This window comes from Balaenoptera physalus, assembly GCF_965194825.1.
Source record: "Balaenoptera physalus genome assembly, chromosome: 4".
Taxonomy (NCBI): domain Eukaryota; kingdom Metazoa; phylum Chordata; class Mammalia; order Artiodactyla; family Balaenopteridae; genus Balaenoptera; species Balaenoptera physalus.
Window position 1 is genome coordinate 38,767,525 of NC_138891.1, and position 27,851 is coordinate 38,795,375.

The following is a 27,851-nucleotide window of genomic DNA, read 5'->3' on the forward strand; positions in this document are numbered from 1 at the left end:
TGAGCCTTTGCTCTCACTACAGTCTGATTTCCCCGTAAGTCAAGGCATGTGTAGGTCTTCCCCTTGGCCCTATCTGAGAAACCGTAGATTCCTAGGACTGCACGACCACACTGACCTTTCATTAAAGCTGTCCTGCAATGGCTACAGATTTGCACATTTGTTGTGTTTGTATTACTGTACTTGTGGTGGTTAATTTCATGTGTCAGCTTCACTGAGTCAGACGGTGCCCAGATATTTGGTTTAACATTACTCTGGGTATGTCTGTGAGGGTGTTTCCAGATGACACTGGCATCTAAATCAGTAGAATGAGAAAGCAGATTGCCCTCTCCAGTGTGAGTGAACCACATCTAATTTGTTGAAGGCCTGCATATGACTGCTTGAGCTGGGACATCAGTCTTCCCCGGGCCTCAGGCTGGGACTTACACCCTCAGCCCTCTGGTCCTCAGGTCCTTGGACTGGAACTACATCACTCGCTCTCCTGGGTCCTCGGCTTGCAGACGGCAGATTGTGGGACTTTTTAGCCTCATAATTGCATAAGCCAACTCTAATTCCTCATGATAAATATGTATGTATGTATGTATGTACAGATAGATAGATTGATTGATAGATTCATTCTATTGCTTCTGTTTCTCTAGAGAACACTAAGACAGTATCCAACTTCTGCCACTACCTCCTCACTTTTATGATTCTAGAAAAAGTGAATGAGTGCTTTCATGTAAAGGTGAGCATGCACAGATACATGAGAGAGGAAAGCTGAAGTATACATCCTGTCCATATACCCAGAAACACACCCAGTTGTGTGAACCATCACGTATATAATGTAAATTTTACCTCCGGTTGCTTCCTCTTTGCAGCTACATGCAAAAGCCGTAAAAGATGGTACTGTTCTGGTTGTTCCAGCTGAGACATCAAGGCTAGGAGTTCTGTCAGGTGTCTGTTAATGGGCTGAGGCTGCTTATCGTACACAGCAGGTAACACCCTCAACAACATGGCATTACCTGTTGAAGGAATAATCACAGAAATGATGACTTTATCAGCCCATGAGCCATAAAATACCATTATTATCAATGCAACAAATTTTGGACTTCCTCACATATTAAATAGCACAGACTAATGGCCAAATCCTCTGCTAAAAATAACATGGTACCTTATTCTGAAAAATCACTAAATCATTATTATTATTTTATTTATTTACTTATTTACTTATTTATTTATTTATGGCTGTGTTGGGTCTTCGTTTCTGTGTGAGGGCTTTCTCTAGTTGCAGCAAGCGGGGGCCACTCTTCATTGCGGTGCGCGGGCCTCTCACTGTCGCGGCCTCTCTCGTTGCGGAGCACGGGCTCCAGACGCGCAGGCTCAGTAGTTGTGGCTCATGGGCCTAGTTGCTCCGCGGCACGTGGGATCTTCCCAGACCAGAGCTCGAACCCGTGTCCTCTGCATTGGCAGGCAGATTCTCAACCACTGCACCACCAGGGAAGCCCCTAAATCATTATTTAAACAGTTTCCATAAAAGGGAATACTTTATGATATGATTAGCATTATTATCTAATGAAAATTTTTCCTGAGTAATGCACCGTGGGGAAAAGAAGATTTGACAGTAACCAGACGACACCCTTGAGAAGGAAACAGTTTCAATAAAGAATTCCTGACGAGAAACAACATTTGGATGCCGTTTAAATGAAAACTAAGCAGTGACATAAGCATGAATCTAAATGAAACTGAACTAAAAAAAAATAAAAGGGCAGAGGAATGTCTTCATGTTCCTGAGAGATACGGAGGCATGATTCAGACAACTGATATATGGAAACTATGCCTTATTTTTACGACTAGTTAGAAAAGTAGCAATGCAAATCTAGATCCTCAATTTCTGCACTATTTCAAGGGAAGTTTAGACTCAGGTTGTTTGTCACAGGTGATCTGCCTCAAAGACTTGTATGGACAACTGGGTTTAAAATGGCGGAACCTGAAGAAAAAATATGACGTAAGGTTTGCAGGGACTCATCAGCAAACAACATATGGGAAACATCTGCTTATCATTTTATGGTATGGATTTTTTCGAAAAATCCTCTCAAGAACTTAAATGTCTCAATTTGTTTCTAGGGATTTCTCGAACAAGAATTTTCTTGCTTCTATTTACTTTAAATTTGGCTCTGTAAGACTTACACAGAAAGAATCAAATAAGCAGTGATTAGACATGTGTAGACCCTTATTAAATGGTGGGGACATTTAGATATGAGGATTAAGAAAAGAAGGCCAGAATTTTCAGAATATCTATGACCAAATTTAATGAAAGGGTGATCCTGGGTCATGGTGAATATATCTCGGTGACGATAAATAATAAGAATTCCTTTTTCCACACATGGCTCATAGAATTAGTCTCAAACAGATTTTAGTCATATGCCCACAGACTCCAAGGTATTGGAAATATTCAGGGTTTTTTTTTAAAATGTGAAAAACATTGTTTTATTTTGTTTGTTTTTTGTTTATTTTTACTAATTTTACTAAGAGCTTTTTCTTAAAGGATCAGGAATTGTCAATGTCATGTCCAATCTCTACAAAGCACATTAGCTCATAGAACTTAGCTATGTAGACATACTGATTAACTGCTGAAAAAGGTCACAATAAATGGAACTGTCATTGTAATTGAAGACAGGAACAATACTCATTAAAGGTCCTGGGACCCCTGAAGAGGGAAAACCCAGATTAGTCATCTTTAGCTGACTTGGATTTCGATCAAAGAATACAAAGATAAATAAGGGCTTTTTAAAAAATTTGAAGCTGATGAAGACACTTCGTTGTAGAAACCCTATAAATTTCATTCATAAGCTAATATATTCTTCTTCATTATGAAATATTTCAAGCCATTAGACAAATATAGGCAAAAATATAAGGACCACTGGTGTGCCTACCAACCAGCTTTACCAAAACTTAACCTTGTACCATAATTGCTTCCCACCCCACTCACTTCCTTTTCTCCCCAGAGGCAACCACCAACCTGAAATTGGTATTTACCATCTTCATGAATGTTTTTACACTTCAATTGCATGTGTATATATCAATAAGCATTTACACTGTTCTTTGCATGCTTTAAAATTTTATATCAATAGTATATTGTACATATCTTTGTGCAACATATTTTTTTCTCATCCAACACTGTGTTGAAGTTTTATATCCAAGAAGTTCTCCTTCATTTATTCTCACAGCTGTATGGTATTGTATTGTATAAATATGCAACAATTTATTCATATACTTCATGGTTGGAAGATTTTTATTATTGTTATTATTATTGTTATCATTTGCTTTCACCAATAGTGCTGCAATTTTTAGACCTATTTCTTTGTGCATAAATGGGAGATATTCCCTTGGGTACTGATTCTGAGCTTAATGTGCTTAGAAACCACCGGGGCAACTTGTTAAAACACAGATACTGATTCAACAGATTGGAGGTAGAGCCTGAGAATGTGAATTTCTAACAGGCTCTCAGGTGATGTTGATGGTTCCTGGACCACATAATTAAGTAGCAAAGCAGTGGGGTTTTCCCTGGGAGTTAAGTTTCTAGATATTCCAAAATTTCTTTGTAACGTGGTTGTAGTAGTTTTCTATAGCTGCCATAAGAAATTGACAAAAACTGTGGCCCAAAATAACACAAATTTATTATCTTATATTTCCATAATACAAAAGTCTGGCATGAGTCTCACTGGGCTAAAATCCAGGTACTGGAAGGCCTGGGATCCTTCCTGGAGGTTGTAGGAAGGAACCGTTTCTTGGCTTTTCTAGCTTCTGGAGACCACCAGCCTTCCTTGCTTTGGGGTCTCCTTCCTCCATCTTCAAAGTCAGCTACAGAGCAACTCTTTGACCCTGCTTCTGTCGCTACACCTCTTCCTCTGCTTCTCTCTTCTGCCTCTCTTCCACTTAAGCACCCTTGTGATGACACTGGGTCCATCTGGATAATCTAGGATTATCTTCTTATATGGTGACCTTAATTCCATCTTCTGTGCAATGAAACACAACGTGCTCACAGGTCATGGGGATTAAGACGTGGATATCTTTGGGGAAGGGTTCATTTTTCTGCCTACCACCACGATTATAACAATTTACATACCCACCAGGAGCATGAATGTTTCTGTTGCCAACACTTGGTCTTGACAGACATCGGTTTTTGCCAGTCTGATGGGGTTTAAGATGATACCTCATTTTTTGTTTTAATTTTCATTTATTTAATCACTTGTAAGGCTGAGCACCATTTTTATATGTTTTCAGGTCATTTCCTCTGCTGTGATTTGGCCATTCATGTCCTTTGCCTATTTTCGATTGGGATGTTTGTGTTTTCTTATTGATTTGTAGAAGTTTCTTATTTATTCTGGACACTAATATTTGGTCTATTAGTTTTAAAGTTGCAATCCTAATGGAGTTGATTTTTAAATTTTTTATTTTATGGTTTATAAAGATTTTGTTATTGAGAAATTTTTCCCTAATATAATGAATATGTTCATAAAAATATTCTACTATATTTTCTCCTAAAAGCATTATGATTTTTTAAAAAATTTATTTTATTTATTTATTTGGCTGCGTTGTGTCTTTGTCACTGCGTGCAGGCTTTCTCTAGTTGCCACGAGCGGGGGCTACTCTTCGTTGCAATGCACGTGCTTCTCATTGCAGTGGCTTATCTTGTTGCAGAGCACGGGCTCTAGGCGCACAGGCTTCAGTAGTTGTGGCTCTCAGGCTCTAGAGTGCAGGCTCAGTAGTTGTGGCGCACGGGCTTAGTTGCTCCGCGGCATGTGGGATCTTCCTAGACCAGGGCTCGAACCGGTGTCCCCTGCATTGGCAGGCGGATTCTTAACCATTGCGCCACCAGGGAAGTCCTATGATTTTGTTTTTATGTTTGTCTTTAATCCATCTGGATTTTACTTTTTGTACATATGAGGAAGGGATCTAATTATAAATATATATTTGTGTGTATATAAACAATTGTCCCAGATCAATTTATTGAGTGGCCAACTGTTTCCCTTCTGATTTGTAATACCTCTTTCATATATAAAGTTTCCCATGTATCTGGATCTGTTTCTGGTTATTTGTCATACCTTCACCAATTATATATTTTCTTCATTACAATAACTTTATAATAAATCATTATATCTCACAGGGCAAATTTCTTCATCTTCTACTTCAAATTCCTCTACTTTATATAATTTTACCATTAGTTTGTCAACTTCCTTGAAAAACTAGAATTTTTTTCTTCACATTGAATATATAGACTAATTTGGAATAATTGACATCTCTGTGAAACTGAGTCTTCTTATTCAAGAACTTGATATATTCTTCTATCTATGTAATTTTTTTATGTCTTTCAAAGTTTTGTGATATTAGCTGTGCCTTATATATCTTTTATTAAATAGATTCCTAGGTATTCCATATTTGTTGTTGCTATTGTAATGAAAGTTTTTGGTCTTTTAAAGATATTTTCTATTTATGTGCTGTATTAAGAAAGCAACTGATTTTTGTACATTGACCTTTCATCCAGCAAAAGTTTAGTTCTTTTATTAATAAACTGTCCTTAGAGTCTCTTAGATTTTCTGTATATAGATAATCAACTTATAATAACTGATGACAACTTCGTTTCTTTCCATCCTTATTCCTTACATTTCTTTTTTTGTCCTACTTTACCAGCTGAGACCTCAAACACTTTGATGAATAGAACCAGTGTCCACTGGTATCGTTTTGTTATTCCTGTCTTTAAAGAGTATGTTTCTAAGGATTCATCATAATGTATGTACATGTTTCTATACATTTTTGGTATTTATATTTTATCAGTTTAAGCTCCTGTCTTTTTCCTAGTTTGAATATGAATGAGTGTTGAATTTTATTAAACGATTTTTCTGCACCTGTCCACATGACCATATGATTTCTCCTTTAACTTGTTATTGTAGTAAATTAATGAATATTCTAATGTTTAATCAATCTTGCACTCTTAGAATACACTCAGCTTGGTTATGATGCACTTTAATGCATAGATTGCTGGATTTTGGCTAATACTTCATTTAGAGCTTTTACATCTATATCCTTAAATGAGACTGACTTGCAGTTTTCCTTTCTTGTACTGACCTCGTCTCTTTTTAGTATCATACTTACTAGACATATAAAAAGAATTTAGTGCATTCCTGCACACTCTATTCTCAGAGGCCGTTTATATAAAATGGGGATTATGTGTTCCTTGCTTGGTAGAACTTGCTTATCAAACCTTCTGAGCAATGTTCCATATATTTCATCATATCAAAATTTAAATTATGTAGTTTAAATTTCTGTATCCTTTCACAGTTTTTTTGGCATTTGAATGATCAGTTATGACAGAAGTGAACCTATCAGTTATGAGAAGTATGTTAAAATCTATCTTTATGATTATGGATTTGTCAACTTCTTCTTATAAGTCTGTCAATATTTGGCATATTTTTTTGAAAGTACCAGATAGTTCTGAGATATCTTCCTGGTAAAGCATTTCATCATAATTTAATTGCTCTCTTTGCTTTAAAGTCTACTTTTGACTGATATTAATACAACTATGCTAGCTTTTTTGAATTGCCCTTGTTTGGTATATTCTCTCACCACTTTTAAATTTTTTTGTTTTCGAGATTTCTAGATTCTTATGTTTTATGTGTGACTCTTGTAAGTGACTTATAGCTGGACTTAAAAAACATTTCTACCTGACAAACATTTGTCTCTTAACTGAAAGTTTGTTTCATTGATATTTATAGTGATTACTGGTATATTTGGATTTATTTTTATGTTACATTGTGCTTTTTACTTATCTTGCTCTGTGTATGTTTTTCTTCCCTACTTCTCTACTTCCTATTGAATAGGTCAAGTTTTTTTTTTTTTTTTTTTAATTCACTCTATTCCTTCTATTTGGACATTTTATTTCTTTTTGGTTTTGGTGTCTGTCCTTTAAAAGATAAACATTCTTGAACTAACAAAGAAAAATTAATTTTCCTGTCTTGAACAATGAAAGGATTTTAGAATTACTTTCTTAGCTCTTTCTTCCAGTTCCTTAATATTCTCTTCAGCTTCAGCCTAATTTGTCATTTAATCCATTCCTTGAATTTTAAAAAAATTTCAATTAACTTTTTTTAATTCTAGAAGTTATATTTAATTCTTTAAAAAAAATCAGTGTCTTTTTCTTTTTTCATGTTTCCAATTCCTTCTTGTAGATCTTAAATCACTTTAAACACACTTATTTTCTAGTTTCTAGCTGATATTTTAAATAAATGAAATTCTTGAGGGAGGGGTGTCTAATCCCTTTTGGTTTCTGTTGGTTCTCATTTATGGTGGATTGTTTCCTCATATGTTTAAATATTTTTTATTATGAATTTATTTTTACTGTGTCAGATAGTATACATTTGAATCTGGAAAATGTATGAGGGCAGGCCCAAAGTCACAAACTCTCAGAGACCCTGTAGAGTTCAGTCAAAGAGAGCTATGCTTACTTCTCACTTTCTTGTGCTAGGGCAGAGACCAACTGAAATCCAATAGGTAACTCCTCACCATGGCCTAAGCCTTGTTCCATATGGCGATTAACACTTGGTTATCACAGAACGGATAACATGTCCACCCCTTCACCTCCCCTGGGGGGAGGGGGCCTAGCATCAGCTCTTGGGCTTACTGGTCTGTTTTTGGTTCCCTCTCTTGGGCCTCTGGATATTTTCCTTACTTTATTGGAAGCTTATTTGTACATTTAAAGTTTTTATTATTATTCTAATGTAAACACATTTCTAGGTTTTTTTTTCACCAGAGTTTTCAGCTTATATAGATCTCCATATATTGGCAGAAGCAGGAATCTCTAAATTTACTTTAGAAACATGATCTTTGACTCTAAGCCTACTGAAATAATATATCCACATAATTTCAGGTTATGAAAAGAAACATACCTAAAATCAGTTAATTCCTTTTCCCCAGCTCCTTCTCATTTTAGGTTTACCAGTTTTGCTGTGTTTGTCATTAGAAAGTCCATTTATAAAAGTATAGTTGCAACTCCAGAAGGATTAAAGGTGGAATAACTTGGAATGGATTTGCCTTCTAGAGCCATACAAATTTTTACTGTGTTGGTTTCTCTTGAAATCAGAGTAACTTTCACAGTTTAGACCTGTAAAGCTGTGTACAAAGAAAAGTGAAAAAAAAGTTTTCTATACATAAAGGTTGTGAAACAATGAGAGTGCACACAAAATGCTGAAATGATGCTCTTGCTTTCACACCTCTATGCCTGCTGAATTATTTCTCCCCCTAATACCCCTCCCCTCCCTCTCATCCTTCAGTGCTACCAATTCAAGTTACAACAGCTAATCCCCAGGGGGAGACAGTCCTAGCCCAGTCTCCCCACCTCTTTCCCCTCTGACCCTCTTCCAATTAATCTGACTGCAGTGTAAACCTTTGTGGTTTACTATTGTGCAACTCCCCACGTCTCCTTCGCCCTCCCACACCCCCTCCCCCCCTCCCCCCCCCCAATTCAGGGGAACTCCCGTGAACGCAGTGCCACTGGCATTACTCATTCATCCCCATTCAGACTTTCCCCAGCATTTATTAAGGGCTCTCAGCTCCTGCCTCTCACTCTCCTCCGCTCCTTCTCCACTCAACTTGAGAGCCTCTTGTCTCATCCCCTCCCGCCGTCTGTGGGAAGAACTTTGTCTCTTCAGCAATGCATCTCCCTGTGATTCTGTTTTGTGCTCTCTGGTCTGCAGTGTCGGCCGAGAACTCGGATGAATATGAGCTCATGTATGTGAATCTGGACAATGAAATAGACAATGGACTCCATCCCACTGAGGACCGTAAGTTCATTTTAACTGTTTCTCTGCTAACCCTAATTACATATCCACCTCTTTGGGTCTAAGTATTATACATATATTTTGTAGCCAATGAAATAAGCAACAAAATTAGTTTGTTTTGCAAAAGAGAAAAGCACGTTAGGAAAGGGAGAGGTTTCAAAAAGTTACTTCTGTCAGAGATACATAATGGGTCAAACTGTATGAAATCGCCGATATTCTCGCTTTGAGCTCCATGAACGGCAATTTCATAAGAGTTCAACTTCATATAAACTTGCATGGTTTCTGTCATACTCGAGATATTTACATGCTGTTTTTTGCAGGTATCCTGAAAGGAAAGGGGGTACTGGGGATGAGTACTTGGGACCACCGAGGGAGGTCGGCATTTTACAAAGCACACCCGAGGAGGGCCTGGGCGGGTCGGTAACGCGTGTGTGTCCCGTGCTCTAGCTACGCCGTGCGACTGCAGTCGGGAGAACTCCGAGTGGGACAAGCTCTTCATCATGCTGGAGAACTCGCAGATGCGGGAGGGCATGCTGCTGCAGGCCACCGACGACGTCCTCCGGGGTGAGCTGCAGAAGCTGCGGGCCGAGCTGGGCCGGCTGGCGGGCAGCCTGGCGAGGCCGTGCGCGCCGGTGGCCCCCGCCGAGGCCAGGCTGGCCCGGGCGCTGGACGAGCTGCTGCAGGCGAGCCGCGACGCGAGCCGCAGGCTGGCGCGCCTGGAGGAAGCCGGGGCGCTGCAGCCGCAGGAGGAGGCGGGGCAGGCCCTTGGCGCAGTGCTCGAGGAGCTGCGGCAGACGCAGGCCGACCTCCGCGCTGTGCAGGGCTGGGTGGCAGGACGCTGGCTGCCAGCAGGTGAGGACGCTGGGCCGGGCGGGGACCCCCACGCGGCTTCGTTCTCGGAGCTCGAGTTGCGGGAAGCCGAGTCAGCCAACCCTCTAGGGGGGGCTTTAGTGGGAGGAAACACACACACACACACCCCCTCTGTTTCTCCATGCATGGTCACAGAGCTCAGACACACCATACAAGGCGGGAAAATTGCTTTCAAAAGTAGTCCCCAGTCCCGAGGAACCCAGAGGATAGATGTGCACGTAACCATCCCAGTCTTGAAATAGACGTCAAGGGGCCCCAGACTGACACCCGATCCGACCAGGCGTTACAGGAGCTCTATTGGCCGGTTATAACCGTGATCTCTCTCGGTGTCAGCTTCCCTCCGTTAGGGATTTCCACTTCGTCTAATTTTAGCCGGCTTCTCTCTTTAGGGGAACTCTGGTTCCCCGCGCTATTTCAGGGCCCAGCCTAATTTTTAGGAACGTTTTCCAATCCCTGGGCTGGCCCCTCCTCCCTGCCAGTTTCAAACAAAAGACTTGAGGCTGAATCTGATATCCCAAGGGGTACCCCCAGCCCTCGGGTCTGTGAAATGAGCGCCAGAGTGAGGTCCAGGGTGTGAGGTTTGGAATAAACCAGCGGCTGAGGGATCCAAAGAGAGACAGTAAGAGGTACGAGCCAATTGGTATCCAGGTGGTACCCCAGGGATGTGGAGGATCAGAGTGAAAGAGGGGAGAGGCAGTTCAAACCAGATGCAACCTGTCGAAGTCCCATGTAATACTAAGTGAATTTTCAAACACATGTGGGCCCGAAATAATACATTTTAAAGACGGTTCAAGAAAATACAGAGTAGATTTGGAGCCAAGTAACACTCCTTTGTAAGTCAAAATTTCTAAGAAATGGTGATGTAACAATTGTGGGTTACATTAGAAAATCTGTGTCCTATGTAAGAAAATATGACTTACACTTTTCCTGAGCATCTTATGAACAGAAAACAATTACAAAAAGCACCATCCTTTCTTTATGTCCAATAAAGCAACTCTTATTGGATGGGGTAGGAGAAGAATCATGCATGTGTGAGAGCATGTTTCATTTAAAATTGCAGAAACCATACCAGAATATGAGTCTTTCCTAAATAATTGAGGACTGTCAGTACAGAGCATATTTTTAAAAATATTAAGTAGGGCTTCAGAGGGAGGAAAAATCATAAAATCAAATATACAACAGATCCTCAATGTAAGTGACAAGAAGACAAATTATAATTCTTTAGCTGTTTTTTTTTTTTGAAATGAATAGCCCAGTTTGCTTTTTTTTTTTTTTTTTAAAGAAATTCACGTTCTTTTATTTATTTTATTTATTTATGACTGTGTTGAGTCTTCGTTTCTGTGTGAGGGCTTTCTCTAGTTGCGGCAAGTGGGGACCACTCTTCATGGCGATGCGCGGGCCTCTCACCATCGCGGCCTCTCTTGTTGCGGAGCACAGGCTCCAGACGCGCAGGCTCAGTAATTGTGGCTCATGGGCCCAGTTGCTCCGTGGCATGTGGGATCTTCCCAGACCAGGGCTCGAACCCGTGTCCCCTGCATTGGCAGGCAGATTCTCAACCACTGCGCCACCAGGGAAGCCCTCTTTAGCTGTTTTAATGGATGAAATTTCTTGTCTTTTGCAAACCATGTAAAATCATTGTACATATCACATACCAGGAAAACTGAAGAATTACGCTGTTTCACCTCCACCTCTGCATACTAGTTAGAGCAGAAGAGGGATGTATTTCTGAATTCAAAAATGTTAATTTCTTATTACAGTACATCCTCCACTAATACTTTTACCCACGTGCTTTGATTTCTCCTCTCTTGGTTTCCTGCCAGCTTGGCTCCTAAGGGATTCCTAATCATTCTGTTGTCAGCCTCTTAAGAACCTGGTTTTAATTCTGTCTGGTCTTTGATAATATAATCAGAAAAACCTATTAGTTAAAAGCCATTTCATGAGAGAGTTTCTGACATTTTAAAGACATATCAAGAGCCTCAATCACTGGCCCCCAAAAGAAGCCACAAAAAACCTTGCCAACATGCAGTTCTACTCCATGAGCTCACATAACCAGTGCAGCCGACAGGGGAAGCTGGGTCTCTGAGAGGCAATCAAGGAAGGCTTTGGAATGCAATCCTAACTGCCTGGGCTTATTTAAACAGGAAATCAGTTCATGAGATTGTAGTTGGCACCCTCTCTGAACACGACTGAAACATAACAGAGAATATGTCAAATGCCCATGCATATGGTGATCTTTTGTTCCATGATCTTTGATTGATTTAAATAACACAGCTAGAAAAGCATGTACCTACCAATTTCATTTGAAAAAAGAATCAACGCCTCATTAAAAATTAATTTTAAAAAATCTTCAGAAATTCAAATTATTCAGTGAAAAAGTTAATACCAAAGTATGACAGGACCAATTTTGTGCTTTAGTATGTTTTTTAGGATTTTCTGAACCTCAATATCTTCTTTGACTATTTCTAAAGGATAAGGTCCATCTGCTTAATTTTTATTTTTAGGATGGAGCCTAGCCCTCAGCCACTTGTAGGCAGTTAGCTTAGTTTACCACACTTTGCATGGATATTTGGTTCCTGTAAGTTCTGTCTATTCACCAGTTAGTCTTTAAAAGCTCTGCGAGTTTGCTTTTTAAAGCTATCTTATGGTAAATCTTCTTTAGGTAGTTATAAAGTGAATACCTAGCCCTAATTTAGATTTTAAAAAATTCTTTCTTTATATGGTCTTTTATACATATATGAGGTTAGCACAAGGCAGAGCTCACTTGTTAAAGGTTTTAGCACATTATTTCCTAGAGACATCTAAAAGGTCTTCACTTCAGCATCTGCAGCTCCCTGACTGGCCATGTGACCTGGAGATGGACAGAGGTGGGAATTTACTGAGTTCCCAACCCCCAAGTTTGAAAGTCTCCTTCTAAGTGCGTATTAGCAGAAATATATACTCTATCCGACCCCTTGGAAGAATTCACTCTTCCTTAAAGGTTTTCTGTTACAGCTTACATAGCATTTATAAGCATGTGGACAGAGTAAGAATTTTTTTTTTTAAATTATTAGCACCTTTTAATTATTATTTATTTATTTATTTATTTATTTATTTATTTTTTTGGCTGTGTTGGGTCTTCGTTTCTGTGCGAGGGCTTCCTCTAGCTGCGGCAAGCGGGGGCCACTCTTCATTGCGGTGCGCGGGCCTCTCACTATCGCAGCCTCTCATTTTGCAGAGCACAGGCTCCAGACACGCAGGCTCAGTAGTTGTGGCTCACGGGCCTAGTCGCTCCGCGGCATGTGGGATCTTCCCAGACCAGGGCTCGAACCCGTGTCCCCTGCATTAGCAGGCAGATTCTCAACCACTGCGCCACCAGGGAAGCCCCAGAGTAAGAATTTTTAAGCATATCTTTGGTCCACAGAGCTCTTCTCGACTGCTACATGCTTGTTCTTTACAGACTTGCAGAATATTACAAGGAGAATGGAAGAGCCTTTGACAGATAACTATAAAGCCTGGAGAGATTGTGGGGCTCATCGAAAGCTACACAGCTTACTAGTAGTAAAACAAACTGAATTCCAGCTCTTTTAGCCAAATCCAGGGGTCCTTCTACCACTAAGAGGCAATGCAGTGTGCTGGTTAAGGGTGTGGTTCCTGCAGCCAGAGTGCCCAAGTTCAAACCCAATTTTACCATTTCTCTGTGTGCCTTCTTTTCCATTTACATGCTTCTGAATGAGACAGTTGATTTTCCTTATTCCTGTTTTCTTTGCTCTATAGAGATTATACTTGGACCCCTCAAGTCATAACATATTGCTGCATATAGTTTTTAACTGTAGTCATTAAAAGGCCCATCCTAAAATACCTAACTGCCAGAATCATTTCGGAATGAATCTGTATTTTCTTTCATATTCTTACTTCCTTGCTACTCTAGGTTGTGAAACAGCGATTTTATTCCCCATGCGTTCCAAGAAGATTTTTGCAAGCGTGCATCCAGCAACACCAATGAAACTTGAGGCTTTCAGTGCCTGCATTTGGGTCAAAGCCACAGATGTGTTAAACAAAACTGTCCTGTTTTCCTATGGCACAAAGAGGAATCCATATGAGATCCAGCTGTACCTCAGCTATCAGTCCATCGTCCTTGTGGTGGGTGGAGAGGAAAACAGACTGGTCACCGATACTGTGATTTCCCTGGGAACGTGGACCCATCTGTGCAGCACCTGGAATTCAGAGAAAGGGCACGTGGCCTTGTGGGTAAATGGTGACCTGGTGGCCGCCACTGTCGACATGGCCACGGGTCACGTTATTCCCGAGGGAGGAATCCTGCAGGTTGGCCAAGAAAAGAACGGCTGCTGTGTGGGTGGTGGCTTTGATGAGACATTAGCCTTTTCTGGCAGACTCACGGGCTTCAACATCTGGGATCGTGTTCTTAGTAATGAAGACATAAGAAAGACCGGAGGAGCAGAGTCCTGTCACATCCGGGGCAATGTGGTTGGGTGGGCAGTCACGGAGATTCAGCCCCACGGAGGAGCGCAGTACGTTTCTTAAGTGTGGTGAAACTCTACTTAAAGCCAAAGAAAGAAACTCACATTTTAAGCATATGCCACTTGGGAAGGTCTAAAAACCTGAATTCATTATTAAGAACACTTGAGACTAATGAAGGAGAGAGTTGAGATCAATCTTTATTTATCTTGGCAAAATACTGAATAAATAGTCGAAGGGGAGACATTGGAGAAGGCTTTTGGGGATATTGTTACTAGACTTTATGCCATGTGCTTTCAGATTAATGCTGTGTCTTTGTCAGATAAACTCTCAAATAATGAAAAAAGACTGTATGGTTGAACAGAAGGACAACTGTTTTACTTTTCTTTGGCTAATTTTGTTTTGGCCAGAGATGAATTTTACATTGGAAGAATAATAAAATAACATTTGTTGTCCACTGTTCATTGTTATTGGTACATACCTTATTATGAAAAAATGATGATAGAACATATTTATACTACCATGTGACTTAACAAATACAAATGTAGTGTGTGTTATAATGTCACTTTTTTGAGGAGATAGTTATATAAGTTATATTGTAAAATGGTTTTGTATTAATTTTATTGAGACTATTTTTGTAAATCTCTGCTGTAAATAAAATATTTTATAAAACTAGTCCATGTCATCTAATTATAAATTTAAAATGTTTGGGAGCAAATCCACCCTTTTTTTTTAATCTAAAGCAGGCAATTAGTTTTCAGACACTAATCTATTATGTAAATAGTAATAGTTACTATTGTTAGAAACAAACTATAGAGTTGTTTTAAGCACTGGCTTCCTATAAATCATAGGCAAGAAATATGATCTTGGCTAAGTCAATTCATCTCTCTGGGTTTTAGTTTTCTCAACTGAGAAATCAAGGAATTGAAGAAATAATGATTCCTTCCAATTTGATGATGCTATGAGCATATACAACTTTCTGTCCCATGTATACAGGGGAAAAAAATGAATTATATTCAGAGTTCCTCAGATTCACATGATACCTGCCAGAGATGGTTTAGGACTGTTATTGGGGAGATCTAAAAATCTGGAAAAGAAACAATGACTTCTGCCCTTAATACACATTCCATTCTCTTATGCATAAAGGAGAGGACAGTCAAGTCCCTTCATCCTGTAGATGGGGAGATAACTCTCTACCACACTAATGTTCTCCTCTTGTAGAGGCTATGCAAGCAAGGGCTGACAGAAGAACCACAAAGCCACGTCTGAACATCAGTAGGAAGTGTGGCAGAACCACAGTGATAATGTGTCCGCCTAAAGGTAGGACCTGAACAACCACAGGTCATCTCCTGTTCATGAGGTTTGGAGAAGGGAGCCAGGAGTAATTATCAAACCACATTTTGTAACTAACTAGCCTGGTCCTTAGACAAGTTACTTAACTCCTCTGGAACTTCTCAGTAAAAGGAGGGGGTTAAACTCTTAGTGTCCAGTGAAATTCTATAAATCTAGGAATCTTTGAAGATATACTCATGGTATCAATACAGCTTCACCCTACTCGTGAGACCCACAAAGCCAGGGTGTAGTGTCTCAAAGAAAATCCTTCCCAGTTTTGAGGTCACAGGTCAGTCTCAGACACTTGGAGATTACATAATTCAAGGTTGCAGGCACAGTGGCCATATGCAAGTCCTTGTTTAGCCACTGTCTATGACTGAATGCTGAGCTGAAGGAGGAAATACTTGACCTAACCTTCAGCTGAGAGTTAGGCATGCTTTCAATTCCTTTTCACATTTCAGCATGAATTACATCTGTTCAAGAGACCCAAGATGATGCTGGCCAAGAGATATGCAAATTCATATGCGGATAGAGTTAAATGTAAGGGAACTTTTAATTTTTAACAGGAATTACATGTTGAAGGCAGAGAAGAAACAAATTGAAAAAAGGAAAGTAACCCTTGAGTTACTAAAGTAGAAATTACAACTGCTACAGCAGTAAATCTGGATAAGTGTTCTAGGGACTTCTAATTGTTCCCTGATATCTATTTTCCCTCTTTTCCTAAGTAACAGAATTCTGGTTTTAACGGTATGTATGGCCACTCTAAAGTCTCTATTTTCCAGCATCAATTGCAGCTAGATGTGGCCAAATGACTATGTTCTGGCTGATGGTGAAATAACGAATGTGATTCCCTTTCCCTTCTTCCTTCTGACTGATGGGAATATGGTAATAACGGCTGGAATTTCAGCAACCATCTTAGGTCAAGAGATTTAGCATAACAATATAGAATGAGCTTGGGCCTTTAATATTATGAAGCTGTCTTGCCAGCCTAGGCTGCCTGTCCCTGCACTTCTTTAACACAACAACAACAAAAAAATACACCTTTATCTTCTTCAATCCACTATTGGTTGACTACTTAATCTAATCCTGATCCAGTAGAGCAATTTTTCTTTTTAATAAAAAAGACCAAGAACTTTATTCCCTCAAAATACTCATAGACTATATGTACAAAATACACTTTACAGTCTCAGGAAGCTGGCTATCTGACTCTTTTCTTTACACTAATAGCATTTAATGAGTTTTAGAATACATAGTGTCAGCAAAAGGAGGAAGTAAGAAATGTGTAAAATAGTGATAAAATAATCTAAAGAGAAATATCAGCGTGCTGGCTTAGTCTAGCACATTGGCAAAGAGTTTCACTCACCAGGATGGTTACTGAGGGCTTCATCATATTATAGCACAGTAAAAGAATTGTGCAAGATGGCTCAATTTATTCAGAGGAAAAAATACATGTATAACTAATATATAATACATTACATGTACAAAATATAAAATATTATGTATGTGTGCTAGAGTGACAAACTGTCCTGGTTTGCCTAGGACCAACCCAGCTTTAGTACTGAAAGTCCCCTGTTCCAGGAAATCCTTCAGTCCTAGGCAAACTGTGACACTTTGTCACTTTGTCACTCTAGTACCTACATATGTATGTAAATAGAGCAACTTTTTTGCAGAGATAGTATCTGAACAAGATAGAGTTGATATATTTTCCTTGTCTATTGCAATGTGAGTTGGCTTTTAATTAAGTATTAATTCCTTTAAAATATATCCAGAACAGTTGACTGTTAAGTACATATTACAGAATTTTAGAGCTAGGTATTTGCAATTACTCAACTAACGTCACTTTAATAAATAGATTCGCAAACAAAGAAGAAACTATAATTGATTTTTATTTCATCTCTTCTTAAATTTTATATTAGAAAGCTCTTCTTTGAGAAGCTTACTAAGGCCAAATGTTTCTAGAACTGTATTTTAGCCACTAAGAAATAGCACTCAAAGACTTCCCTCGTGGTGCAGTGGTTAAGAATCCTCCTGTCAATGCAGGGGACATGGGTTCGAGCCCTGGTCCAGGAAGATCCCACATGCCGCAGAGCAACTAAGCTGATGCGCCACAACTTCTGAAGCCCGGGTGCCACAACTACTGAAGCCCGTGTGCCTAGAGCCCGTGCTCCACAACAAGAGAAGCCACCGCAATGAGAAGCCCGTGCAGCGCAACGAAGAGTAGCCCCCACTCGACGCAACTAGAGAAAGCCCACGCGCAGCTATGAAGACCCAACGCAGCCAAAAATAAAAAGACAGGAAGGAAGGAAGGAAGAAAGAAAGGGCACTCAAAAAGTTTAAAATCTTGGTCAAAGTAATTGTATGTGTTCACTTATATATTCCTGGATTCAGTGAACTTGAAAACTCAGATTGCTGACCCTTGCATTCGGTTTTATAAATCTGGAGTATAGAAGAAAGCTTGCTGGGCTTGGGGTCAGAAACACAACATCCAAATCCTAGCACCATTACCCACTAACTATAAAATGTCAGGCCTGCTAAGTAATCTTTATGAATCTCAAATTCGCCAAGAAACTGGGGATAACAGGACTTACCTACCTTGCTGAAGGGGTATTATGAAAATGATATAACAAGAGATAATGTATCTAAAAGTACTTTATAAACCCTAAAATAATTTTTGAAATGAAACAGTTATCATAAAAATGTTTTTCAAGTTGTTCCCAGTGGATTAAATAAAAAATAAGCAAACAAACAAAAATACAAACAAATAAATATAAAGATTCCCTTCCACTGTGGCTGTTAGTCTCAGAGTTGGGCCCATGGATGCTTGTAACTGTGCAGGCCTTATTCTACTTCACAGCAACATCTGCTGGTGAAGTCAGGAAGGTGCAAACTCTGGCGTGCATCAGATCCAAGCCTTGGTTAACGATTCAGAAGAGATTCTTTTCTGATTTAAGATGTGTCTCTATTTCTTGTTCCACATTTGTATTGACTTTTATTAACATTATATTTAATATTTCCCTATATCTGTTGATATTCAGGTTGAATATTCTTAATGAGATTACTTTGGTAGCCTGTTTTCTAGAATATTTGATTAATAAATTCTTTCTCAACAACCTGTAATATGGTGGACTTGAAACCTTTTCCTTGAAGAATAACTGTATCATGAATTTTTAATGGCTAAGTATCTCCCCAGAGATTACAAAACTATACAAATGGATGTGCTTCTGCCTTTAATATTTTAATATGGGCCTGGTATACGGCAGACACTCAGTGATGACAATAACGATGATGATGATTATGATGATGGTGATAAAAAGAAGAATCATGGTAACCGCTGATGAACGTGGGCCCGGCACTGTGCAAAGTATAGCTGCTTTATCTATTTAAGCCTCACACCCACGCTATTTGGTTCCTATTATCACTGCCACAATAAATGGGAGGTCAATTTTCTATCTCCATTTTTCTGAAACAGCTCACCAATCAGTGGTTTGAACTTTGTCTCACATTGAGAAAGAAATGAGGTGAATTTATCACAATTAACTAGACAGTCTTTTCTAGGCCATTGCCAGGAAGTCAGAAAGGAATCTGGACTCTTGCTGAGACAAGATTACATTTCTTTCCAAAGACTTTCTACTTAAGTTTCAAATCATTTGAGGTCATCTTGTGATTTGTGCCAGAGGACCGTGTAAGAGGCATATTGACAGAGAGGAATATTTCCTTATTATGACCACTGATTCAGAAATGCAGATGAAAGGACGTCACTGTTTTTAGTTTTGATAGTAGTGGTGTGCATTGCATCAGAGTTCCAAATAAAAATTTGGAAAGGGTTTCCCTATAGGCTCTCAAATAATCCCTTACAGTTGGTGATACCCTCATTTTAGGGATCACCAATAATATTGTCAACTTCCTAGGTGAAAGATATGCTAACTCATGCTGCACTAAGCATTGGTTGTGCTTTTATATTCCAGTACTGGACAGGTTTAAAAAAGCATCTTCACATAGCAAAGAACAAGTTTGAAGAATTATTCAGGACCACTGAAAAACAAATCTCCCACTCTGAAAAGGTTCTGATGTTACAAAATATTAAGTTGCCCTGATATGATTTAAGCAGAAAACAAATTAAGTACCCAAGGGACATCCTTGTCTTATCTTTTTAATTCAATGGGAAAGCATTCAACATTTCCTCATTAAGTATGATTTTAGATGTAGGTTTTTGCAGATATCCTTTATTAGATTAAGGATGTTCCCTTCTATTGTTAGTTTGCTGAGAGGTTTTTTTTTTTTTTTAATCATGAACAGACTTTGAATTTTACAAAAGGAAAGGATATATATATATATCTTAATTATAATCTTAATTATATATATAATAATTATATACATATATATATTATATCCTCTTAATGTTTCAGGAAGTTCTCCAAAATTCCTAGGTTGCATTCTTTATTTCTTTCATGAATGGATACTGAATTTTATGAGATGCTTTTACTGATCAAATGACTTTTTTCCCTTTTAGTCTTTTACTGTGGAGAATTACATCTTGAATATTGTCATCCTTGAATTCCTGGGATAACTTTTATAAAATGAGGATAACAATAGTTCCTCCCTCATAAGCTATTAGGAGAATTATATGAGTTAAAAGACTAGTACCTGGGGGATTCCCTGGTGGCGCAGTGGTTGAGAATCTGCCTGACAATGCAGGGAACACGGGTTCGAGCCCTGGTCTGGGAAGATCCCACATGCCGCGGAACGACTAGGCCCGTGAGCCACAACTACTAAGCCTGCGCGTCTGGAGCCTGTGCTCCGCAACAAAAGAGGCCACGATAGTGAGAGGCCCGCGCACCGCGATGAAGAGTGGCCCCTACTTGCCGCAACTAGAGAAAGCCCTCGCACAGAAACGAAGACCCAACACAGCCATAAATAAATAAATAAATAAATAAATAAAATTAAAAAAAAAAAAAAGACTAGTACCTGATACACAGCAAGAACTCAACGAATGTTAACTATTATTTTCTTTATGCATTGCTAGAATCATTTTGCTAAAATTTTTGTGATTTGTACATCTCTGTTTATAATTAGGATGGGTCTATATTTTCCTTTCTTATATTGTCCTTTGGTATTGATATCATGGCTATACCAGCCTTATAGAATTAGCTGGAGAATGTACTTCTTTTTTTTTTTTTAATTACCACATTAATTTATTGTCAACACAACTAAGAACAGGCAGGCATATATAATAACATGTGTAAACTACCAAGCAAGCAGAATAAAAGGGAAACTGTACTGTGATTCACCTTCAAGATATTGTGCATGTACTCATTAAAGCAGTATTTTAGGTTCTGTTTTGTAGTTTCATTAATATTGTTATACAAAAATCTGTGCCCATACATTCCCATAATGCTTTTTTTTCAATCTTTATTGGAGTATAATTGCTTTACAATGGTGTGTTAGTTTCTGCTTTATAACAAAGTGAATCAGTTATACATATACGTATATCCCCATATCTCCTCCCTCTTGCATCTCCCTCCCACCCTCCCTATCTTCTTTTTTAATTATATGAAAAAGTTTAGATAAGACTCTAATTACTCCTTGCATATTTGTTCTAATTTGCATATAATACTAAATGTGACAGGCTCTTTTTTTTTTTGGTGGGTTGATTTAAAAATACTGACAGAACTGTCTTATTAGATATAGGGACATTCAGGTTCTCTATCTCCTTAGCGCTCAAGTATTAATACAAATCAAGACAACATTCTGCTCATGCCCTTAATCCTTTCTCCAAAAAGAAGGACTTTCAGAATTTCCTTCTCACTGGGAGAATTCAAAGAACACAAAACAGACAAATGGAGTCTAAGCAATTTGAATAAATGAATTCATATTTACATTTAATGTAAAATTAAATAGTATTACTCATATACGATCATTAATAATGGGAAGTAGTAAAACATTGGCTTGGAACTAGCCTTCAGGGATAAATATTTAACCCCACTTGACAGTCTCTCATGATTGATTTAAGCTTAAAGGATGCATTTGGTTTGGAATTAGGGATAGACATGTATATAACACAATTGAAAAAATATGATCAATGGAATAACATCAACCAAGGGTAAGGGGTTAGTTGCCACTGGTACACCACAAGGCTTGCCTGGCCCCATCGGGTCTACCTTTTCATTAGTATTTTAAAATGAAGATACAGTGGTTCTGTTCATAAAATTTACAGATGACAAGAACCTTGGAAGAATTGGAGATATATTGAAATGGAGGATCATTATCAGTTAGATCTTGGCATGCCAAAGAAATGAACTGAATCTCTTAAGACGTATAACGGGATAAAAGTAAATATTTACATAAGGCTATTTTTTGGTACCCAGTATTAATTTACAACACTGTTGGCTACAGTCCTGGATTTTCGGGTTATCTACTCCTCATCCATGTGGTTCTGCTGCAGTTTACTATCAACTCCTGCTCTGAGGGTGGCTCATGACCCTAGTCCGGCCAGTTGAAGTACTGTATCCCCCGGCAACAATGATGGATTGGTTCAGAAATGGGCATGTGGTCAAACAGAGACAATAAGACTGGATATGGAGTTTCTTTTTCTTAACTGGTATTCATGATGATGTGAGCTCATGTGAGCTCTCATGATGAGAGAGGCCCATTACATGAAACATGAAAGTGAAACCAATCCACAGGAAGCAGAACAGAGTAATGACTTTTTGGGACCACATTTGAGTCCTGAAGCAATCCATATGGGAAGTCTGATACACTCATGCATTTTTTAGTCATGTGTGCCTGTAAGGAGTGCCTCCTCCTCCTTCTCCTCTTCCTCTTCTTCATCATCATCATCATCAAGCTATTTATACCTGGGTCTCTGTCACTTAAGATATAACTAATTGGTAAAATGGGATAATAATAGGACTTCTGCTATGGAATTCTTGTGGGGATTAAATGATTTAACCAGTATAAAATGCTTAGTACAGCATTTGGCATAAAGAGAGCATGAAATAAATTCTAGCCATTGTAGTTATTACTGTTATTATAATTATTATTGTTATCATTGAATGGATGACAATTTTGTGGGGATTCAAGCACTGCCTGGGTAACTGAGCTGAATCAACTTAAGACTCTACAATTTTACAATTCTAGTCTTATAAAAACAGATCAAATCAAATAACTCTAACACTTTAGCATTTTCTGCAGAAGTAGAAAAATGGGAGAATAAGGATTAGGATAATATAAATCAAGGAGGAAAATCTAAAGGGGAGAAAACTATATGTAAAGAAAAAAGAAATCCCAATGATGCCTCCTAAGGCTGTTTTGCAGGGTATATATGACAAAGATTTGCAGAGCAGGAAACTTACTACTCAGAGACACCAAGATCCCTTCCGTTTTGCAACTCAGAGTTTGATAGGCTTATGTGAGTGATTGCAGAGTTTTACAGACACATCAGTCCTAAAAATCTAACCCTGAAATATTTAGTCCCAACCTTTTATAGGTTAAATTTTCATTTATTTTATGATGATTTTCATAGTGCCAGATCAAATAAACTAAATCATTTGCTTATTTTAAATACTTGCAGTTAATTCAGAAAGCGTATTTTGCATTTCAAAAGGTTTCTTTGTCATTGAAAGTGCATTTCAACAAAACAAAACAAATACATGAGTTAAGTTCTTGGCAGGTGCAAAGAGACAATTCCATTTTTTTCCCCTCATAAATCAGTTACTTGCAAGTCTAACTATCATGGTTTTAAAATGTGTGGCGTGTGTGTTTGTAATTTCTATAAAATCTGTACCAAATATGTAGTCAAGGTGGTGAAAAAAGCATAATTGCTTTCCTGGACTTTTAGCAAATTTAGGATCATGCATAAAGAGAAATTAGCAATTCAATCCTAATTGAATTGTACTAGTAATAATATGTACTAGTAATATCAATGACAAGTCTTCAGAAGGGAGCACATGTAGAGTGATAAACTTCCACTGTCATGGTTGGGGTTCAGACAAACTGGTCATCTGGCAGACCACTGGGGTGGCTGGTCAGATGTCCAGGGTTGGGGGCGGGTACTAAGAACTCTTCTTGGGAATGTCTGGTATGGTGAACAAAATCTTGGTCCTTGGTGGGCTGTAGGAATTTTGAGAACTGGTGGACTAATTTGTTACTAGCCTGACTCTTGGGTGGATAGTTGAGTCCAGGGAAGAAAGAGAGAGTTTCAGATAAAATTCTACTGCGAACTCAGTACCATACTTTGACACTGGGAGCCAAGCAACCTTGCTCTGGCTCTCTACCAAAGTCTAACACTAAGGGGAAAGACAGGTTCTCTTCCCCATCCTGCATCCTTCCCCATCCTACCACAGTGGACTGAGGACTGGTGGCTTCTGAAACTTCAGGGGTGACAGCACAAAGGGACAGAGACTGCCATCCCAGGCAGGACAGTGTGGGGCAAGTCCATTCCTGGGGCCTCCATGGTAGCAGTCCACAGAGTTTGCTGGGCTCAGGGTGGTAGAGATGGGCATCACCAGACTATGCTGTGCCAAGAAGAGAATACTGGGAACTTTCAGAAATACTTGGTCTGGGAGCACTTTCCAGAGGGCTGATGCTCCATTTGAGCATGTGGGCCTGTGGCAGTCAAATGTGGGCCAAGACACTCATGGACCTCAGACATTTATATTAATGAGGGCTGGGGACATTTGGGTACCTATCAAATAATACCATATATAGTTCTTTGATCCCAAACCAAAAAAAAAAAAGGTTTCTGATAGATCTAAAACCAAAGGAAAAAATACAAGAAAAGAGAATATTCTGACTGCACTAACTTGATCTCTTTCATACAAATATGAAAGCATTAACAGAGATGTCCTGACTTGATACTTTATGGTAGTATTTAACACAATTATAAATCAGTCCCAAATCGTGTTCACATTTAAGAAGTCTTTACACATTCTCTGGTGTATCTAGCATTTTGTGCTTTTGGAAAACAAAGGATGAAGAGCTTTTCCATCTGCCACTGACAGCAGTGGGACACATTCCACTTAGTACAGACAGGTTCTGCACAGTTGATAGTTGGACAAGATTACCAGAAGCACGGAAAACACAGTTCTCCAAATGAGACACAAAGCGTTGAAAGGAAGCATGCGACTCATCTAATGAGCCCAAAGAATTCATCTTCCTGGTGAAGAGACCCCGACTCAGCCAGCTCAAGTAACCTTATCCATGTTCCCCAGCCACCTAGTGGCCAAGCAGAGAATCTAACGTACCTCTCAATACTCAAAGTCTTACTTTCCACAAACCATAACTGCTTCATGAAAATACTTTAAAATGATTGTTAAAACACATCCCCAAGCTCAGCCTTTGCACCATACCTTGGAGTATGCTCTTTACTATAACCTCTGTGTGATCGGCCAGGAGGTCTGCCTTGGTAATTGCAGCCAGGGACAGGTAGTTGGACATATTCCTGCACAGTTCCTTGTTGCCTCTGTGGAGGAATTTCACTGCAATGGGGATGGCTAATGCCATCACAGGGGGCCGGTTGTAATTCTGAGGAAATATAAGAAATCAACAAATAATAAGTGGTTCATTCTTTATTCATTTATTCATTCATCTGAAAAATATTTATTGAGCTAAGCTCTCAGAGTGCAGCTGTGAAAACACAGGGCCCACCTTATTTTCCTTGTATTTGGGAACTCTGGGAACTCTTGTTCTTGTTAGGGAGACTTCGAGGCAAACAGGCGCTTAATAGCATAGGCTGATGAGGGTCATGATAAGGAATGTGCAGGGGGATAAGGGAGCAAAAATGGAGTGCTTAATCCAGTCTGAAGGGGGGTGTCAAGGAAGACTTCCTGGAGGAGGTGATGTCTTTGCTGAGACCTGGTGGATGAAGAGGAAATGGCTGGGAGATAGCTAGGAAAGGAGTGGACAAAAGGAAAAGTGTGTGTGAAAGCAGAGAGGTGAGAGAACTTGTGCATCTGAGGAACAGTAAATAGTTCAGTATGGATGATGTGGGGTACACATAGGAAAACTGGGGTAGGAGGTGAGAGAGGGGACTGGAGAGGTAAACAGAGGCTTGATTATGAAAGGTCTGGCACCATGCTTAGGAGTTTGGAATTGATCTTTAGGGTGATCAGGAGTCACTGATGAGAGGAATAACTTAGATTTATACTTGAGAAAAAAAAAATCTAAGGAATGTTGAATCAGTTGCTTCCTGACTGTATGTTAAAAACTAAAGTTTTGACTGAGATTCGGAAGGAAAAAGATGAATGAACATAAGACTAAAACTAAAGGAATTCTGGATCCTGAAATAATTCTCTTTTTGATGTACTTTGTGACTGAACATCAATATCCTTACATATACAATAGTGCTATCAGCATTCAATTACCTAATTAGGGAATACTATTTGGAAAATACAAATTGTTTTCTTACAAATGAATGATATGTCTTCCCCACCATTAACCATTCTAACCATCAACCCCACCCCTTAGGCTAACTATAAAGCAAAAGTTGCACAGTGCACAATTTGTTCAACGTTACATTATTACATTAGAAATAAAAAGTGGTTGTTTTTCTCTGACTGTTCATGTGAAAAGTGCTTCTATCTTTCTACCCATAGATTATCCCCTCTAATACCTCCCACTATTCTAGGTTTATGGCAGGTGTTCAATAAACGTTTGTCAAGTTGAATGACTAATGAAGAAAATACAAATCTATAGTGATAGTTATGATTGGGAACACAATGTGGTGGGAAGAAGGAAGGGTGGGTGAGGGGGTTGGGAAAGGGCCTGCTCGCTCCCACCTTCTTGCTTGGGTCACCAACTGCCAGCAATGGCCTCCAGTGCCATCCATTTTCAGGGCTAGTTGACTGGGCAGGTGAGTTGTTACACACTCCTTACCAAATAGGACTTCCACGGCCACCTCCCAGGTACTTCTAATGAAGGCATTTACACCCTTAGCTTCACGGGTGGTCAAATGACTCAGACGTTGACCAACCAGAGAATCACATTTCCAAATGATAAGTTCAGGGATGGGCAAGTTACCCAATTATAATGGAGGAGCCACTCAAGGGCTCTGTGAAAGAGACTCTCTTCTGTCGTATTCAAACTGCTGAGAATGGAAGATCAAGAGTAGCTGCCATTTTGTGACCTCAGTAGGAGAGGATCTGTTATGAGATTCAAGGCAACATGGATCTATCTGAGACAAGTTAAGAGAAACCTGGTGGCATCATCTGAGCCCCATGTATTAGGCTGTGCCTGAGGCCAGTTCTATCCCTAAATTTTTCTAAGTAAGCCAATTAAGTCTCTTGTGCCTAAACTTTTTTTCTTCCCAGTCCCTAGAAACAAAAATAGACCTGATAAATCCATAATCCATTCCTGTAGTTCCACCCATTTTTCAGGTTCAAGAATCGGTCTGACTCCTGAGCAGAGAAAATAGGTATTCAACAACCTAAGCTGATGTCTCACCATGAAGTCAGCCATGATGAAAGCTCTGACCCTATTCCTTGGTGGCAAATCATGTGTTTATCTATCAGTTCCACTCAGTAGGTCTCTGTCCTATCCTTCTTAGAGTTCCTAACACCATCTAACTCTCAGAACCAGGGCCTGCAGCCAGACTTCCCTCAGATCAGGCTTTATCTAGAGTGTCTCCCCTCCTGCTAATTTAATTGTGCCTGATTAGACTGGGCCATTACTGGAGTGATGAGCCGTGGGGCATCCCTGGGAGGCTAGCTGCTCCCCGCCCTTCAGCATTAGCAGTCTGCACGTGTACTCAACTGTCTGCGTCCCCTGAGGGAAACTCACACTCAGGGATTTCCAAAAGGCTGGTGCATGATCAGGTACGCCAATTTACTCTCTCACAGTGACAGTCTCTTCAGGTCAGACCCTTTCACACCACGAGGAAATCAGGAGCCAGATTACTAACCAGAACGTTCACTCATGGGCACAAGAGCAGATCAGAGCAAAGGAATATCTTGAGGGCTATTTCATCTAGGCCATGGTGAAACCTAACAGTCCCGCCCTACAGCCAAATCCCCATCTCTGGTGATTGGAACTTTCCTCTCCGTCAGATTAAGTCTCCACCCACCCTTCACACCCCAAACAGTGCTGAGTAAATGTGCCAAAACAATGACCCCACCCTGAGCATCCTCTTTCTGTTGACATACACTTCAGACACGTGGTGTTTAGGAAGGCCAATTGATTTGTCGATTTTCTCCTTTATCATCTTATTCTATGCCCGCTCCCTTGAGGTTACATTTAAGTTGTACCTCAATTTGAACAGAGTATTTCCCAAACGCTTCAGTCTCACCTACCAATTTCTTGGGTTGCCCCAATCTCTCCATAGTCTGTAGATTTTTGCTAGTTTACCTTTTACATGACATATCTTTGTCCCTGTCATGGCTGCCAAAGCTC

The 27,851-nt window shown here is 39.4% G+C and overlaps 2 protein-coding genes and 2 long non-coding RNA genes across 14 annotated transcripts in view; 3 read left to right on the plus strand and 1 right to left on the minus strand.

Moving 5' to 3' along the window:
• The window catches only part of VEPH1 (ventricular zone expressed PH domain containing 1), a 298,073-nt gene that overhangs the window by 224,268 nt on the left and 45,954 nt on the right, over window positions 1-27,851 (minus strand). For all 11 annotated transcript variants that reach the window (XR_014262903.1, XR_014262904.1, XR_014262905.1 and 8 more), the window contains exons 4-5: window positions 24,815-24,989; window positions 832-998 (exon numbers count right to left, since the gene is read on the minus strand). Coding sequence is in view for 7 of the 11 variants with exons in the window: in XM_082459535.1 (XP_082315661.1) it covers window positions 832-998; window positions 24,815-24,989 (342 nt within the window). In the remaining 4 variants the exon portion in view is untranslated. The remainder of the gene's footprint in view (window positions 1-831; window positions 999-24,814; window positions 24,990-27,851) is intronic.
• LOC309659751 overlaps window positions 1-27,851 on the plus strand; it is a 701,522-nt gene that overhangs the window by 219,708 nt on the left and 453,963 nt on the right. The gene's annotated exons all lie outside the window — the stretch shown is intronic.
• The window catches only part of LOC309659736, a 457,573-nt gene that overhangs the window by 136,339 nt on the left and 293,383 nt on the right, over window positions 1-27,851 (plus strand). The gene's annotated exons all lie outside the window — the stretch shown is intronic.
• Window positions 8,554-14,810, plus strand: PTX3 (pentraxin 3). Its single transcript, XM_082459616.1, has 3 exons — window positions 8,554-8,813; window positions 9,258-9,662; window positions 13,588-14,810. The coding sequence occupies exons 1-3, from the start codon at window positions 8,684-8,686 to the stop codon at window positions 14,199-14,201; spliced, it is 1,149 nt and encodes a 382-aa protein (XP_082315742.1). The 5' UTR covers window positions 8,554-8,683; the 3' UTR covers window positions 14,202-14,810.